Below are 17,314 nucleotides of genomic sequence, written 5' to 3'. Positions count from 1 at the left end.
CCAAAAACCACCATGTATAGTCAGCCATTTTTAGCCGAAAAAAAAGACTGAAAAAAACGACCATGTATAGTAAAGCGTTTTTAGCCGAAAAAAAAGACGGAAAAAATGACCATGTATAGTAAGGTGTTTTTAGCCGAAAAAAAAGACCGAAAGAAACGACCATGCATAGTAAGGCGTTTTTAGCCGAAAAAAAAGACCGAAAGAAACGACCATGTATAGTAAGGCGTTTTTAGCCGAAAAAAACGACCATGTATAGTAAGGTGTTTTTAGCCGAAAAAAACCGACCATGTATAGGAAGGCGTTTTTAGCTGAAAAAAAAACGACCATGTATAGTAAGGCGTTTTTAGCCGAAAAAAACCACCATGTATAGTAAGGCATTTTTAGCCGAAAAAAACAACCATGAATAGTAAGGCGTTTTTAGCCGAAAAAAAGGACCGAAAAAAACGACCATGTATAGTAAGGCATTTTTAGCCCAAAAAAAAGGCCGTAAAAAACGACCATGCGTAAGGCGTTTTTAGCCGAAAAAACGACCATGTATAGTAAGGCGTTTTTAGCCGAAAAAAAACACCATGTATAGTAAGCCGTTTTTAGCCCCAAAAAAAGACGGAAAAAAACGACCAGGCGATTTTAGCTTAAAAAAATGACTACGTATAGTAAAGCGTTTTTGCCGAAAAATAACGACAATGTGTATCATAAGGCATTTTTAGCCGAAAAAAATGACGACGTATAGTCAGGCGTTTTTTGGCCAACAAAACGACCCGATATATTAAGGCATTTTTTTGCCGAAAAAAACAACCATGTATCGTAAGGCGTTTTAAGCCCCCAAAAACGACCATGTATAGCTAAGTGTTTTTTGAATTGTTCCTTGGTGTGAGTGTGAACACGAAGAGGATCAGAAAATAATGGCCACGTAGGTTTCAAAGAAGACGCAGGAATATCGGAGCCAGGATTTAACCATGCACCTCCGCTTTGTGACACAGACGAACATACCAATCGACTACCAGGAAGCATGTGTGCATCCCACATTGCCTCTCAATATGACCAATAAAAAAAAAAAACATTCAGGCGTTTTTCGCCTAAAGAAGACGACCAAGTATCGTAATTCGTTTTGTGAATTGGTCCTTGGTGTGAGCGTGAGCATGAAGAGTTGTGCGGAGAAGAGGATCAAAAAACGGATGGCCATGGAAGTTTTTGCGAACACAGGTAGGCCAGAGCAAAAATCGACCATGCACCTCTGCACTGTGACGCAGTTATCATTCGACTACCAGGTAGGTCATGAAATCGCTACATAGCACCTCAGGCGTTGTTAGATCAATAAAGACGACCACGTACTGGACTGTAAAGCGTTTTTCCAGCCAAGAATAGTACGCCGTTTTTAACCGAAAAAGACCATGTAAGTGAGTAGTAGAGTTTTCAGCGAATAAAACGACCATGTGTAGTAAGGTGTTTTTAGACGAAAAAAACGACTATGTATAGTAAGGCGTTTTTAGCCGAAAAAAACGACCATGTATAGTAAGGCGTTTTTGGCCCGAAAAAAACGACATAGTATAGTAAGGCGTTTTTGTTCCGAAAAAAAACGACATAGTATAGTAAGTGGTTTTTGGACCGAAAAAAACGACAGTATATATAGTAAGTGGTTTTTGGACCGAAAAAAAACGACATAGTATAGTAAGGCGTTTTTGGCCCGAAAAAAACGACATAGTATATATAGTAAGTGGTTTTTGGACCGAAAAAAACGACAGTATATATAGTAAGTGGTTTTTGGACCGAAAAAAAACGACATAGTATAGTAAGGCGTTTTTGGCCCGAAAAAAAAACGACCATGTATATAGTAAGGCGTTTTTAGCCGAAAAAAACGACATAGTATATATAGTAAGGCATTTTTAGCCGAAAAAATGACATAGTATAGTAAGGCGTTTTTGGCCCGAAAAAAATGACATAGTATATATAGTAAGTGGTTTTTGGACCGAAAAAAACGACATAGTAAAGTAAGGCGTTTTTGGCCCGAAAAAAACGACATAGTATAGTAAGGCGTTTTTGGCCGAAAGGAACGACCATGTATAGTAAGGCGTTTATAGCCGGAAAAAACGACATAGTATAGTAAGGCGTTTTTGGCCCGAAAAAAACGACATAGTATAATAAGGCGTTTTTGACCCGAAAAAAACGACATAGTATAGTAAGGCGTTTTTTGTCCGAAAAAAACGACATAGTATACCAAGGCGTTTTTGGCCTGAAAAAAACGACATAGTATAGTTAGGCGTTTTTGGCCTGAAAAAAACGACAGTATAGTAAGGCTTTTTGGCCTGAAAAAAACGACATAGTAAGGCGTTTATAGCCGAAAAAAACGACATAGTATAGTAAGGCGTTTTTGTTCCGAAAAAACCGACATAGTATAGTAAGTGGTTTTTGGACCGAAAAAAACGACATAGTATAGTAAGTCGTATATAGCCGAAAAAAACGACATAGTGTATATAGTAAGGCGTTTTTGGCCCGAAAAAAACGACAGTATAGTAAGGCGTTTTTGGCCCGAAAAAAACGACATAGTATATATAGTAAGGCGTTTTTGGCCTGAAAAAAACGACATAGTATAGTAAGGCGTTTTTGGCCCGAAAAAAACAACATAGTATAGTAAGGCGTTTTTGTTCCGAAAAAAAACGACATAGTATAGTGAGTGGTTTTTGGACCGAAAAAAACGACAGTATATATAGTAAGTGGTTTTTGGACCGAAAAAAAACGACAGTATAGTAAGGCGTTTTTGGCCCGAAAAAAACGACATAGTATCGTAAGGCGTTTTTGACCCGAAAAAAATGACATAGTATAGTAAGGCGTTTTTTGCCCGAAAAGAACGACATAGTATGGTAAGGCGTTTTTGGCCTGAAAAAAACGACAGTATACTAAGGCGTTTTTGGCCTGAAAAAAACGACATAGGTGTTTTTGGTCCGAAAAAACCGACATAGTATAGTAAGGCGTTTTTAGCCGAAAGAAACGACCATGTATAGTAAGGCGTTTATAGCCGAAAAAAACGACCATGTATAGTAAGGCGTTTATAGCCGAAAAAAACGACATAGTATAGTAAGGCGTTTTTGGCCCGAAAAAAAAAGACATAGTATAGTAAGGCGTTTTTAGCCGAAAGAAACGACCATGTATAGTAAGGCGTTTATAGCCGAAAAAAACGACCATGTATAGTAAGGCGTTTATAGCCGAAAAAAACGACATAGTATAGTAAGGCGTTTTTGGCCCGAAAAAAAACGACATAGTATAGTAAGGCGTTTTTGGCCTGAAAAAAACGACCATGTATAGTAAGGCGTTTATAGCCGAAAAAAATGACATAGTATAATAAGGCGTTTTTGTTCCGAAAAAAACGACATAGGTGTTTTTGGCCCAAAAAAAACGACATAGTATAGTAAGGCGTTTTTGACCCGAAAAAAACGACCATGTATAGTAAGGCATTTATAGCCGAAAAAAACGACCATGTATAGTAAGGCGTTTATAGCCGAAAAAAAAACGACCATGTATAGTAAGGCGTTTTTAGCCGAAAAAAACCACCATGAATAGTAAGGCGTTTTTAGCCGAAAAAAAGGACCGAAAAAAACGACCATGTATAGTAAGGCATTTTTAGCCCAAAAAAAAGGCCGGAAAAAACGACCATGCGTAAGGCGTTTTTAGCCGAAAAAAAGACCATGTATAGTAAGGCGTTTTTAGCCGAAAAAAAAGACCATGTATAGTAAGGCATTTTTAGCCGAAAAAAACGACCATGTATAGTAAGGCGTTTTTGGCCCGAAAAAAACGACATAGTATAGTAAGGCGTTTTTGTTCCGAAAAAAAACGACATAGTATAGTAAGTGGTTTTTGGACCGAAAAAAACGACAGTATATATAGTAAGTGGTTTTTGGACCGAAAAAAAACGACATAGTATAGTAAGGCGTTTTTGGCCCGAAAAAAACGACATAGTATATATAGTAAGTGGTTTTTGGACCGAAAAAAACGACAGTATATATAGTAAGTGGTTTTTGGACCGAAAAAAAACGACATAGTATAGTAAGGCGTTTTTGGCCCGAAAAAAAAACGACCATGTATATAGTAAGCCGTTTTTAGCCGAAAAAAACGACATAGTATATATAGTAAGGCATTTTTAGCCGAAAAAATGACATAGTATAGTAAGGCGTTTTTGGCCCGAAAAAAATGACATAGTATATATAGTAAGTGGTTTTTGGACCGAAAAAAACGACATAGTAAAGTAAGGCGTTTTTGGCCCGAAAAAAACGACATAGTATAGTAAGGCGTTTTTGGCCGAAAGGAACGACCATGTATAGTAAGGCGTTTATAGCCGGAAAAAACGACATAGTATAGTAAGGCGTTTTTGGCCCGAAAAAAACGACATAGTATAATAAGGCGTTTTTGACCCGAAAAAAACGACATAGTATAGTAAGGCGTTTTTTGTCCGAAAAAAACGACATAGTATACCAAGGCGTTTTTGGCCTGAAAAAAACGACATAGTATAGTTAGGCGTTTTTGGCCTGAAAAAAACGACAGTATAGTAAGGCTTTTTGGCCTGAAAAAAACGACATAGTAAGGCGTTTATAGCCGAAAAAAACGACATAGTATAGTAAGGCGTTTTTGTTCCGAAAAAACCGACATAGTATAGTAAGTGGTTTTTGTTTCGAAAAAACCGACATAGTATAGTAAGTGGTTTTTGGACCGAAAAAAACGACATAGTATAGTAAGTCGTATATAGCCGAAAAAAACGACATAGTGTATATAGTAAGGCGTTTTTGGCCCGAAAAAAACGACAGTATAGTAAGGCGTTTTTGGCCCGAAAAAAACGACATAGTATATATAGTAAGGCGTTTTTGGCCTGAAAAAAACGACATAGTATAGTAAGGCGTTTTTGGCCCGAAAAAAACAACATAGTATAGTAAGGCGTTTTTGTTCCGAAAAAAAACGACATAGTATAGTGAGTGGTTTTTGGACCGAAAAAAACGACAGTATATATAGTAAGTGGTTTTTGGACCGAAAAAAAACGACAGTATAGTAAGGCGTTTTTGGCCCGAAAAAAACGACATAGTATCGTAAGGCGTTTTTGACCCGAAAAAAATGACATAGTATAGTAAGGCGTTTTTTGCCCGAAAAGAACGACATAGTATGGTAAGGCGTTTTTGGCCTGAAAAAAACGACAGTATACTAAGGCGTTTTTGGCCTGAAAAAAACGACATAGGTGTTTTTGGTCCGAAAAAACCGACATAGTATAGGAAGGCGTTTTTAGCCGAAAGAAACGACCATGTATAGTAAGGCGTTTATAGCCGAAAAAAACGACCATGTATAGTAAGGCGTTTATAGCCGAAAAAAACGACATAGTATAGTAAGGCGTTTTTGGCCCGAAAAAAAATGACATAGTATAGTAAGGCGTTTTTAGCCGAAAGAAACGACCATGTATAGTAAGGCGTTTATAGCCGAAAAAAACGACCATGTATAGTAAGGCGTTTATAGCCGAAAAAAACGACATAGTATAGTAAGGCGTTTTTGGCCCGAAAAAAAACGACATAGTATAGTAAGGCGTTTTTGGCCTGAAAAAAACGACCATGTATAGTAAGGCGTTTATAGCCGAAAAAAATGACATAGTATAATAAGGCGTTTTTGTTCCGAAAAAAACGACATAGTATAGTAAGGCGTTTTTGGCCCAAAAAAAACGACATAGTATAGTAAGGCGTTTTTGACCCGAAAAAAACGACCATGTATAGTAAGGCATTTATAGCCGAAAAAAACGACCATGTATAGTAAGGCGTTTATAGCCGAAAAAAAAACGACCATGTATAGTAAGGCGTTTTTAGCCGAAAAAAACCACCATGTATAGTAAGGCATTTTTAGCCGAAAAAAACAACCATGAATAGTAAGGCGTTTTTAGCCGAAAAAAAGGACCGAAAAAAACGACCATGTATAGTAAGGCATTTTTAGCCCAAAAAAAAGGCCGGAAAAAACGACCATGCGTAAGGCGTTTTTAGCCGAAAAAACGACCATGTATAGTAAGGCGTTTTTAGCCGAAAAAAAACACCATGTATAGTAAGCCGTTTTTAGCCCCAAAAAAAGACGGAAAAAAACGACCATGTATAGTAAGGCGATTTTAGCTTAAAAAAATGACTACGTATAGTAAAGCGTTTTAGCCGAAAAAAACGACCATGTATAGAAAGGGTTTTTTTTGCCGAAAAATAACGACAATGTGTATCATAAGGCATTTTTAGCCGAAAAAAATGACGACGTATAGTCAGGCGTTTTTTGGCCAACAAAACGACCCGATATATTAAGGCATTTTTTTGCCGAAAAAAACGACCATGTATCGTAAGGCGTTTTAAGCCCCCAAAAACGACCATGTATAGCTAAGTGTTTTTTGAATTGTTCCTTGGTGTGAGTGTGAACACGAAGAGGATCAGAAAATAATGGCCACGTAGGTTTCAAAGAAGACGCAGGAATATCGGAGCCAGGATTTAACCATGCACCTCCGCTTTGTGACACAGACGAACATACCAATCGACTACCAGGAAGCATGTGTGCATCCCACATTGCCTCTCAATATGACCAATAAAAAAAAAAAACATTCAGGCGTTTTTCGCCTAAAGAAGACGACCAAGTATCGTAATTCGTTTTGTGAATTGGTCCTTGGTGTGAGCGTGAGCATGAAGAGTTGTGCGGAGAAGAGGATCAAAAAACGGATGGCCATGGAAGTTTTTGCGAACACAGGTAGGCCAGAGCAAAAATCGACCATGCACCTCTGCACTGTGACGCAGTTATCATTCGACTACCAGGTAGGTCATGAAATCGCTACATAGCACCTCAGGCGTTGTTAGATCAATAAAGACGACCACGTACTGGACTGTAAAGCGTTTTTCCAGCCAAGAATAGTACGCCGTTTTTAACCGAAAAAGACCATGTAAGTGAGTAGTAGAGTTTTCAGCGAATAAAACGACCATGTGTAGTAAGGTGTTTTTAGACGAAAAAAACGACTATGTATAGTAAGGCGTTTTTAGCCGAAAAAAAAGACCATGTATAGTAAGGCATTTTTAGCCGAAAAAAACGACCATGTATAGTAAGGCGTTTTTGGCCCGAAAAAAACGACATAGTATAGTAAGGCGTTTTTGGCCCGAAAAAAACAACATAGTATAGTAAGGCGTTTTTGTTCCGAAAAAAAACGACATAGTATAGTAAGTGGTTTTTGGACCGAAAAAAACGACAGTATATATAGTAAGTGGTTTTTGGACCGAAAAAAAACGACATAGTATAGTAAGGCGTTTTTGGCCCGAAAAAAACGACATAGTATATATAGTAAGTGGTTTTTGGACCGAAAAAAACGACAGTATATATAGTAAGTGGTTTTTGGACCGAAAAAAAACGACATAGTATAGTAAGGCGTTTTTGGCCCGAAAAAAAACCGACCATGTATATAGTAAGGCGTTTTTAGCCGAAAAAAACGACATAGTATATATAGTAAGGCATTTTTAGCCGAAAAAATGACATAGTATAGTAAGGCGTTTTTGGCCCGAAAAAAATGACATAGTATATATAGTAAGTGGTTTTTGGACCGAAAAAAACGACATAGTAAAGTAAGGCGTTTTTGGCCCGAAAAAAACGACATAGTATAGTAAGGCGTTTTTGGCCGAAAGGAACGACCATGTATAGTAAGGCGTTTATAGCCGGAAAAAACGACCATGTATAGTAAGGCGTTTTTGTTCCGAAAAAAACGACATAGTATAGTAAGGCGTTTTTGGCCCGAAAAAAACGACATAGTATAATAAGGCGTTTTTGACCCGAAAAAAACGACATAGTATAGTAAGGCGTTTTTTGTCCGAAAAAAACGACATAGTATACCAAGGCGTTTTTGGCCTGAAAAAAACGACATAGTATAGTTAGGCGTTTTTGGCCTGAAAAAAACGACATAGTATAGTAAGGCTTTTTGGCCTGAAAAAAACGACATAGTAAGGCGTTTATAGCCGAAAAAAACGACATAGTATAGTAAGGCGTTTTTGTTCCGAAAAAACCGACATAGTATAGTAAGTGGTTTTTGTTTCGAAAAAACCGACATAGTATAGTAAGTGGTTTTTGGACCGAAAAAAACGACATAGTATAGTAAGTCGTATATAGCCGAAAAAAACGACATAGTGTATATAGTAAGGCGTTTTTGGCCCGAAAAAAACGACAGTATAGTAAGGCGTTTTTGGCCCGAAAAAAACAACATAGTATAGTAAGGCGTTTTTGTTCCGAAAAAAAACGACATAGTATAGTGAGTGGTTTTTGGACTGAAAAAAACGACAGTATATATAGTAAGTGGTTTTTGGACCGAAAAAAAACGACAGTATAGTAAGGCGTTTTTGGCCCGAAAAAAACGACATAGTATCGTAAGGCGTTTTTGACCCGAAAAAAATGACATAGTATAGTAAGGCGTTTTTTGCCCGAAAAGAACGACATAGTATGGTAAGGCGTTTTTGGCCTGAAAAAAACGACAGTATACTAAGGCGTTTTTGGCCTGAAAAAAACGACATAGGTGTTTTTGGTCCGAAAAAACCGACATAGTATAGTAAGGCGTTTTTAGCCGAAAGAAACGACCATGTATAGTAAGGCGTTTATAGCCGAAAAAAACGACCATGTATAGTAAGGCGTTTATAGCCGAAAAAAACGACATAGTATAGTAAGGCGTTTTTGGCCCGAAAAAAAATGACATAGTATAGTAAGGCGTTTTTTGCCCGAAAAAAACGACATAGTATAGTAAGGCGTTTTTAGCCGAAAGAAACGACCATGTATAGTAAGGCGTTTATAGCCGAAAAAAACGACCATGTAAAGCAAGGCGTTTTTGGCCGAAAAAAACGACCATGTATAGTAAGGCGTTTATAGCCGAAAAAAACGACATAGTATAGTAAGGCGTTTTTGGCCTGAAAAAAACGACCATGTATAGTAAGGCGTTTTTGGCCCGAAAAAAAACGACATAGTATAGTAAGGCGTTTTTGGCCTGAAAAAAACGACCATGTATAGTAAGGCGTTTATAGCCGAAAAAAATGACATAGTATAATAAGGCGTTTTTGTTCCGAAAAAAACGACATAGTATAGTAAGGCGTTTTTGGCCCAAAAAAAACCACATAGTATAGTAAGGCGTTTTTGACCCGAAAAAAACGACCATGTATAGTAAGGCATTTATAGCCGAAAAAAACGACCATGTATAGTAAGGCGTTTATAGCCGAAGAAAACGACATAGTATAATAAGGCGTTTTTGGCCCGAAAAAAAACGACATAGTATAGTAAGGCGTTTTTTGCCCGAAAAAAACGACATAGTATATATAGTAAGTGGTTTTTGGACCGAAAAAAACGACAGTATATATAGTAAGTGGTTTTTGGACCGAAAAAAAACGACATAGTATAGTAAGGCGTTTTTGGCCCGAAAAAAACGACATAGTATAGTAAGGCGTTTTTGGTCCGAAAAAAAAACGACATAGTATATATAGTAAGTGGTTTTTGGACCGAAAAAAACGACAGTATATATAGTAAGTGGTTTTTGGACCGAAAAAAAACGACATAGTATAGTAAGGCGTTTTTGGCCCGAAAAAAAAACGACCATGTATATAGTAAGGCGTTTTTAGCCGAAAAAAACGACATAGTATATATAGTAAGGCATTTTTAGCCGAAAAAATGACATAGTATAGTAAGGCGTTTTTGGCCCGAAAAAAATGACATAGTATAGTAAGGCGTTTTTGGCCGAAAGGAACGACCATGTATAGTAAGGCGTTTATAGCCGGAAAAAACGACCATGTATAGTAAGGCGTTTTTGTTCCGAAAAAAACGACATAGTATAGTAAGGCGTTTTTGGCCCGAAAAAAACAACATAGTATAATAAGGCGTTTTTGACCCGAAAAAAACGACATAGTATAGTAAGGCGTTTTTTGTCCGAAAAAAACGACATAGTATACCAAGGCGTTTTTGGCCTGAAAAAAACGACATAGTATAGTTAGGCGTTTTTGGCCTGAAAAAAACGACATAGTATAGTAAGGCTTTTTGGCCTGAAAAAAACGACATAGTAAGGCGTTTATAGCCGAAAAAAACGACATAGTATAGTAAGGCGTTTTTGTTCCGAAAAAACCGACATAGTATAGTAAGTGGTTTTTGTTTCGAAAAAACCGACATAGTATAGTAGGTGGTTTTTGGACCGAAAAAAACGACATAGTATAGTAAGTCGTATATAGCCGAAAAAAACGACATAGTGTATATAGTAAGGCGTTTTTGGCCCGAAAAAAACGACAGTATAGTAAGGCGTTTTTGGCCCGAAAAAAACGACATAGTATATATAGTAAGGCGTTTTTGGCCTGAAAAAAACGACATAGTATAGTAAGGCGTTTTTGGCCCGAAAAAAACAACATAGTATAGTAAGGCGTTTTTGTTCCGAAAAAAAACGACATAGTATAGTAAGTGGTTTTTGGACCGAAAAAAACGACAGTATATATAGTAAGTGGTTTTTGGACCGAAAAAAAACGACATAGTATAGTAAGGCGTTTTTGGCCCGAAAAAAACGACATAGTATCGTAAGGCGTTTTTGACCCGAAAAAAATGACATAGTATAGTAAGGCGTTTTTTGCCCGAAAAGAACGACATAGTATGGTAAGGCGTTTTTGGCCTGAAAAAAACGACAGTATACTAAGGCGTTTTTGGCCTGAAAAAAACGACATAGGTGTTTTTGGCCCGAAAAAACCGACATAGTATAGTAAGGCGTTTTTAGCCGAAAGAAACGACCATGTATAGTAAGGCGTTTATAGCCGAAAAAAACGACATAGTATAGTAAGGCGTTTTTGGCCCGAAAAAAAACGACATAGTATAGTAATGCGTTTTTGGCCTGAAAAAAACGACCATGTATAGTAAGGTGTTTATAGCCGAAAAAAATGACATAGTATAATAAGGCGTTTTTGTTCCGAAAAAAACGACATAGTATAGTAAGGCGTTTTTGGCCCAAAAAAAACGACATAGTATAGTAAGGCGTTTTTGACCCGAAAAAAACGACCATGTATAGTAAGGCGTTTATAGCCGAAAAAAACGACCATGTATAGTAAGGCGTTTATAGCCGAAAAAAACGACATAGTATAGTAAGGCGTTTTTGGCCCGAAAAAAACGACATAGTATAGTAAGGCGTTTTTTGCCCGAAAAAAACGACATAGTATAGTAAGGCGTTTTTGGCCCGAAAAAAAACGACGGAAAAAACGACATAGTATAGTAAGGCGTTTTTGGCCCGAAAAAAACGACATAGTATAGTAAGGCGTTTTTGACCCGAAAAAAAAGACATTATAGTAAGGTGTTTTTGACCCGAAAAAAATGACATAGTATAGTAAGGCGTTTTTGGCCCGAAAAAAACGACATAGTATAGTAAGGCGTTTTTGACCCGAAAAAAAAGACATATTATAGTAAGGTGTTTTTGACCCGAAAAAAAACGACATAGTATAGTAAGGCGTTTTTGGCCTGAAAAAAACGACATAGTATAGTAAGGCGTTTTTGTTCCGAAAAAACCGACATAGTATAGTAAGGCGTTTTTGACCCGAAAAAAGTCATTTTATAGTAAGGTGTTTTTGACCCGAAAAAAACGACATAGTATAGTAAGGCGTTTTTGGCCCGAAAAAAACGACATAGTATAGTAAGGCGTTTTTGACCCGAAAAAAAAGACATATTATAGTAAGGTGTTTTTGACCCGAAAAAAACGACATAGTATAGTAAGGCGTTTTTGACCCGAAAAAAAAGACATATTATAGTAAGGTGTTTTTGACCCGAAAAAAACGACATAGTATAGTAAGGCGTTTTTGGCCTGAAAAAAACGACATAGTATAGTAAGGCGTTTTTGTTCCGAAAAAACCGACATAGTATAGAAAGTGGTTTTTGGACCGAAAAAAAACGACAGTATCGTAAGGCGTTTTTGGCACGAAAAAACCAACATAGTATAGTAAGGCGTTTTTGACCCGAAAAAAACGACATAGTATAGTAAGGCGTTTTTTGCCCGAAAAGAACGACATAGTATAGTAAGGCGTTTTTGGCCCAAAAAAAACGACATAGTATAGTAAGGCGTTTTTGGCCCAAAAAAAATGACATAGTATAGTAAGGCGTTTTTAGCCGAAAGAAACGACCATGTATAGTAAAGCGTTTTTAGCCGAAAAAAACGACCATCAATAGTAAGGCGTTTATAGCCGAAAAAAACGACATAATATAGTAAGGCGTTTTTGACCCGAAAAAAAAGACATATTATAGTAAGGTGTTTTTGACCCGAAAAAAACGACATAGTATAGTAAGGCGTTTTTGACCCGAAAAAAAAGACATATTATAGTAAGGTGTTTTTGACCCGAAAAAAACGACATAGTATAGTAAGGCGTTTTTGACCCGAAAAAAAAGACATATTATAGTAAGGCGTTTTTGTTCCGAAAAAACCGACATAGTATAGAAAGTGGTTTTTGGACCGAAAAAAAACGACAGTATCGTAAGGCGTTTTTGGCACGAAAAAACCAACATAGTATAGTAAGGCGTTTTTGACCCGAAAAAAACGACATAGTATAGTAAGGCGTTTTTTGCCCGAAAAGAACGACATAGTATAGTAAGGCGTTTTTGGCCCAAAAAAAACGACATAGTATAGTAAGGCGTTTTTGGCCCAAAAAAAATGACATAGTATAGTAAGGCGTTTTTAGCCGAAAGAAACGACCATGTATAGTAAAGCGTTTTTAGCCGAAAAAAACGACCATCAATAGTAAGGCGTTTATAGCCGAAAAAAACGACATAATATAGTAAGGCGTTTTTGGCCCGAAAAAAACGACATAGTATAGTTAGGCGTTTTTGGCCCGAAAAAAACGACATAGTATAGTAAGGCGTTTTTGGCCCGAAAAAAACGACATAGTATAGTAAGGCGTTTTTGGCCCGAAAAAAACAACATAGTACAGTAAGGCGTTTTTGGCCCGAAAAAAACGACATAGTATAGTAAGGCGTTTTTTGCCCGAAAAAAACGACATAGTATAGTAAGGCGTTTTTAGCCGAAAGAAACGACCATGTATAGTAAGGCGTTTATAGCCGAAAAAACGACCATGTATAATAATAATAATAATAATAGATTTTATTTATAAGCGCCTTTCAAGACACCCAAGGACACTTTACAATAACAAAAAACACAAAACAATACGGGTTGAGCAGCGGCAGCCAAAACGCGCCAGCGTTCACTCAACCCGAATGTCACTCAAGGTGTACAATACATATCAGGAGTATAGTAAGGCGTTATAGCCGAAAAAAACGACATAGTATAGTATGGCGTTTTTGGCCTGAAAAAAACGACATAGTATAGTAAGGCGTTTTAGCCCGAAAAAAACGACATAGTATAGTAAGGCGTTTTTTGCCCGAAAAGAATGACATAGTATGGTAAGGCGTTTTTGGCCTGAAAAAAACGACATAGTATAGTAAGGCGTTTTTCGCCTGAAAAAAACGACATAGGTGTTTTTGGCTCGAAAAAAACGACGGAAAAAACGACAGTATAGTAAGGCGTTTTTAGCCCGAAAAAAACGACATAGTATAGTAAGGCGTTTTTGGCCCGAAAAAAACGACATAGTATAGTAAGGCGTTTTTAGCCTGAAAAAAATGACATAGTAAAGTAAGGCGTTTTTGACCCGAAAAAAACGACATAGTATAGTAAGGCGTTTTTGGCCCGAAAAAAAACGACATAGTATAGTAAGGCGTTTTTAGCCGAAAGAAACGACCATGTATAGTAAGGCGTTTTTAGCCGAAAAAAAAACGACATAATATAGTAAGGCGTTTTTGGCCCGAAAAAAACCACAGATATAGTAAGGCGTTTTTGACCCGAAAAAAACAACATAGTATAGTAAGGCGTTTTTTGCCCGAAAAAAACGACATCGTATAGTAAGGCGTTTTTGGCCCGAAAAAAACCACATAGTATAGTAAGGCGTTTTTGACCCGAAAAAAACGACATAATATAGTAAGGCGTTTTTTGCCCGAAAAAAACGACATAGTATAGTAAGGCGTTTTTGGCCCGAAAAAAACGACATAGTATAGTAAGGCGTTTTTGGCCCGAAAAAAACGACCATGTATAGTAAGGCATTTTTTTACCCGAAAAAAACGACCATGTATAGTAAGGCGTTTTTGGCCTGAAAAAAACGACATAGTATAGTAAGGCGTTTTTGGCTCGAAAAAACCACATAGTATAGTAATGCGTTTTTAGCCCGAAAAAAACGACATAGTATAGTAAGGCGTTTTTAGCCGAAAGAAACGACCATGTATAGTAAGGCGTTTTTTACCCGAAAAAAACGACCATGTATAGTAAGGCGTTTATAGCCGAAAAAAACGACATAGTATAGTAAGGCGTTTTTGTTCCGAAAAAAACGACATAGTATAGTAAGGCGTTTTTGTTCCGAAAAAAACGACATAGTATAGTAAGGCGTTTTTGGCCCGAAAAAAACTACATAGTATAGTAAGTGGTTTTTGGACCGAAAAAAACGACATAGTTTAGCCCGAACCGGTTGATCAAGGTTAGCGGGCGGGGGGACACCGCTCCCCGTCCACGTGTAAGGCCATTCGACACTGGGCTGGGGTGCGCCCGGATGATGGGGGCCCCCTCTCTGGTTTATCACATCGCATGTTATGGAGAGCATGGTGCTAAATGACCTGCAAACGACCTGATATGTCGTTTTTTTGGCCTGAAAAAAACGACATACATAGTATAGTAAGGCGTTTTTGGCTCGAAAAAAACGACGGAAAAAACGACATAGTATAGTAAGGCGTTTTTAGCCCGAAAAAAATGACATAGTATAGTAAGGCGTTTTTAGCCGAAAAAAACAACCATGTATACTAAGTATACCATGTATACTAACCCTTTTCTACAAAAGGGTTCATGAAAATATTTATGAGTGTGAGATGTGCATTCCTCAGCATAGATCGTATCAAGGCTTTCCAGTCGTGGAGAAAACACTGCATATCGTGAAGGCAAGCAGTCCATCAAAACACTTCCACAAACGTAGAGAACATGTGGCTTTATTTCATTTCCTCTTAAGTGACAAAATACAAGGCGATTTGGGAGAATGCCAAGTCGCAAAGCATCACACTGCACCCATTTCCGGTTGCTCATCTCTGCTTGGAGGTCACAGTCCATGCGGCAGCAGCTACTTGTGAGGTGAAATTGGGCGCCTTGATCGGCGTCATTATGCCAGCCTCCTCGAATGCAAGAGAAAAGGCACTTGTGAGGTGAAATTGGGCGCCTTGATCTGCGTCATTATGCCAGCCTTCTCGAATGCAAGAGAAAAGGCTCTTAAAGGAGCCCGATGCAGTTCGACTGTCCCAGAGCTTGTGTGATTGGACTATTTGTGCATGACGCTTGCCCGCCATTTCAAATTAATGTACGGTCATGATCAAACATATCGCAAATGTTTCAAAGCTCTTTACTGAGAGGTTCTAAATAGCACCTCGGAGAACTAGAGCACTGACTCATCCTGAGTTTTTGGAGCTCTGACATCTGACACTTCAGTCTCAAATCAAGAATGACAAATACAAGAGAATAATCTTGTGATCATAAAATATAAATAAATTACAAGTGGATTCTGGCAAGAAAAACTTTGTTAGCGGTGGAACAATGAGTGGTGTATCTTTTTTTTCTTCCCAAACAAGTATAAAAATGAACTGCTTTGCCTGACTGTTCCTCATGCAGCTTGCCATCACGCCGTGCTGATAACAGCGCCGAGCTTGGCCCGCTCCTCTCCGGGAAGCGAGTTCACGGCCGCCTGGAAGTCCGCTAGGTGCTGCTGAGCAAACTGCTTCAACAACGTGGCCACCATTTTCTGCGTTTCTGAAGTGTAAATGAGAAAACACTAAGATTGAAGTGATCAAAAACAAAGCTTTGATGGTGGAAGAGTCACAGCTTCAATAGTCACCTTTATCCACTTCCTTGTTGCCAAGCACATGGCAGGACGAGTCAACTATAGGCTTCATTAGCTGGACAATCTGGAAGGCAACAAAGCGTCATCAGAACATTAGCAGGGGTGACATGGAATCGAACCAGTTTATGTGCCGGAAGTTTCGAGGGGAATGTACGCTACCAGAGTGGGATAGTGAGAGTACAGCATGGCCAGGCAGCTGAACACAGTCTTGTTCTCCTCCATGTCCTCTTTGAGAGGAAAACGAGCAACCAGAACCGGAACAACCTGTCAGAAAAGACAGTGATCTATTGATGTTTTCCTCTCTCCTTGTGAAAAAGTGCACCTCGGGCTATGCTTGAGCCCTTCTGTCACCTGCTCCAATGGGACGGCGTCCATGTTGCTCAAAATCATCCTGCAGAGGGCTGCGCACAGGTTATCAATCACTCTGGGGTCGGTCTCTTTGGCCAGCATGTTCGAGAAGACCGACAGCATGGTGGGATAATCACTGAGGTGGACTTTGCTAAAGAAAAAGCTTGGAGACTCAAGGGGGCACAAGGTGGTTATACTGCTGACTTGGAAGAGTTAGTCTTATGGATTCCTCCAAAACAAATGAAAAAGAAGTTGTTTTGGAGTGAAAAATGGGCCACGCCGACTGGATGATTCCTTTAACATATACGGTCACCAAAATCAAAGGATACGAGGCTACAAGGGGACCAGCGGCCTGAGCGAGACATCCCAGTCCAAATACACTGTTGTTGCGGACCTCCGCGTCGCTCTCTTTCACTCCGGCGACCAAGACGGGGAGGACACGACTGGACAGTTGGCCCGCCAGTTCCCGACCACCGGACGTGCTGATTAGAGCCTTCAGAATTTCTCCGATGGTACCCAGAGAAAATGACTTTTCAGCCTCTGTGCATGAGGATTTCTTTGGAAGAGAATAAGAATATATACAAGTGTGAGAACAACATAAGACAAACACACTCAAAATAATTGTTTAATTGAACAAACAGTGCTGACTTGGTAGGTGGTGCGCTTCTTGTCAGCAAATCTAAACTCACAGTTTTGCTCAAGATGAGAGGCAGCAGGTCATTGAGGAAAGGAGCGCAGCTGGCCGCTGACACAGAGGCAACCAGGAGGGGGATCCCTTCACCCGCAAACTCCTGGAGCATGCCATCATACTCTGCCTGGAACAAGCCGCAACACCAACACAGACTCGCGCACTGTGGGAGCTGATTCAATATTGCCATGCGCGTACATCCTAACCAAAATAAAGTCCTCACTTTGATGTGGTGCGGGTGCGATTACAGAAGTGGAAATTTAGGGGAGCGTCAGAGTACATCCCATTGGGGGCATTCTGTTAGTTGCTTCTGCATCCCCAAAACCGATAAGACGTGGCTCAGATACTACCT

General features: G+C 38.7%; 1 protein-coding gene across 1 annotated transcript in view; it reads right to left on the bottom strand.

The window, feature by feature from the left end:
* Positions 1-15,011: 15,011 nt before the first annotated feature.
* Positions 15,012-17,314, bottom strand: part of ipo4 (importin 4) — an 8,693-nt gene continuing 6,390 nt past the window's right edge. Inside the window, exons 25-30 of the mRNA XM_086102116.1 lie at positions 16,964-17,089; positions 16,604-16,830; positions 16,278-16,410; positions 16,086-16,190; positions 15,921-15,990; positions 15,012-15,835 (exon numbers count right to left, since the gene is read on the bottom strand). Of these exons, the coding sequence (XP_085958242.1) occupies positions 15,705-15,835; positions 15,921-15,990; positions 16,086-16,190; positions 16,278-16,410; positions 16,604-16,830; positions 16,964-17,089 (792 nt within the window). The 3' untranslated portion in view covers positions 15,012-15,704. The remainder of the gene's footprint in view (positions 15,836-15,920; positions 15,991-16,085; positions 16,191-16,277; positions 16,411-16,603; positions 16,831-16,963; positions 17,090-17,314) is intronic.

This window comes from Hippocampus guttulatus, chromosome 21 (assembly GCF_054856545.1).
Source record: "Hippocampus guttulatus isolate MCC_2025c chromosome 21, RoL_Hgut_1.0, whole genome shotgun sequence".
Classification (NCBI taxonomy): Eukaryota; Metazoa; Chordata; class Actinopteri; order Syngnathiformes; family Syngnathidae; genus Hippocampus; species Hippocampus guttulatus.
The sequence above is the reverse complement of the archived record's forward strand: the minus strand, read 5'-3'. Positions and strand labels throughout refer to the sequence as shown.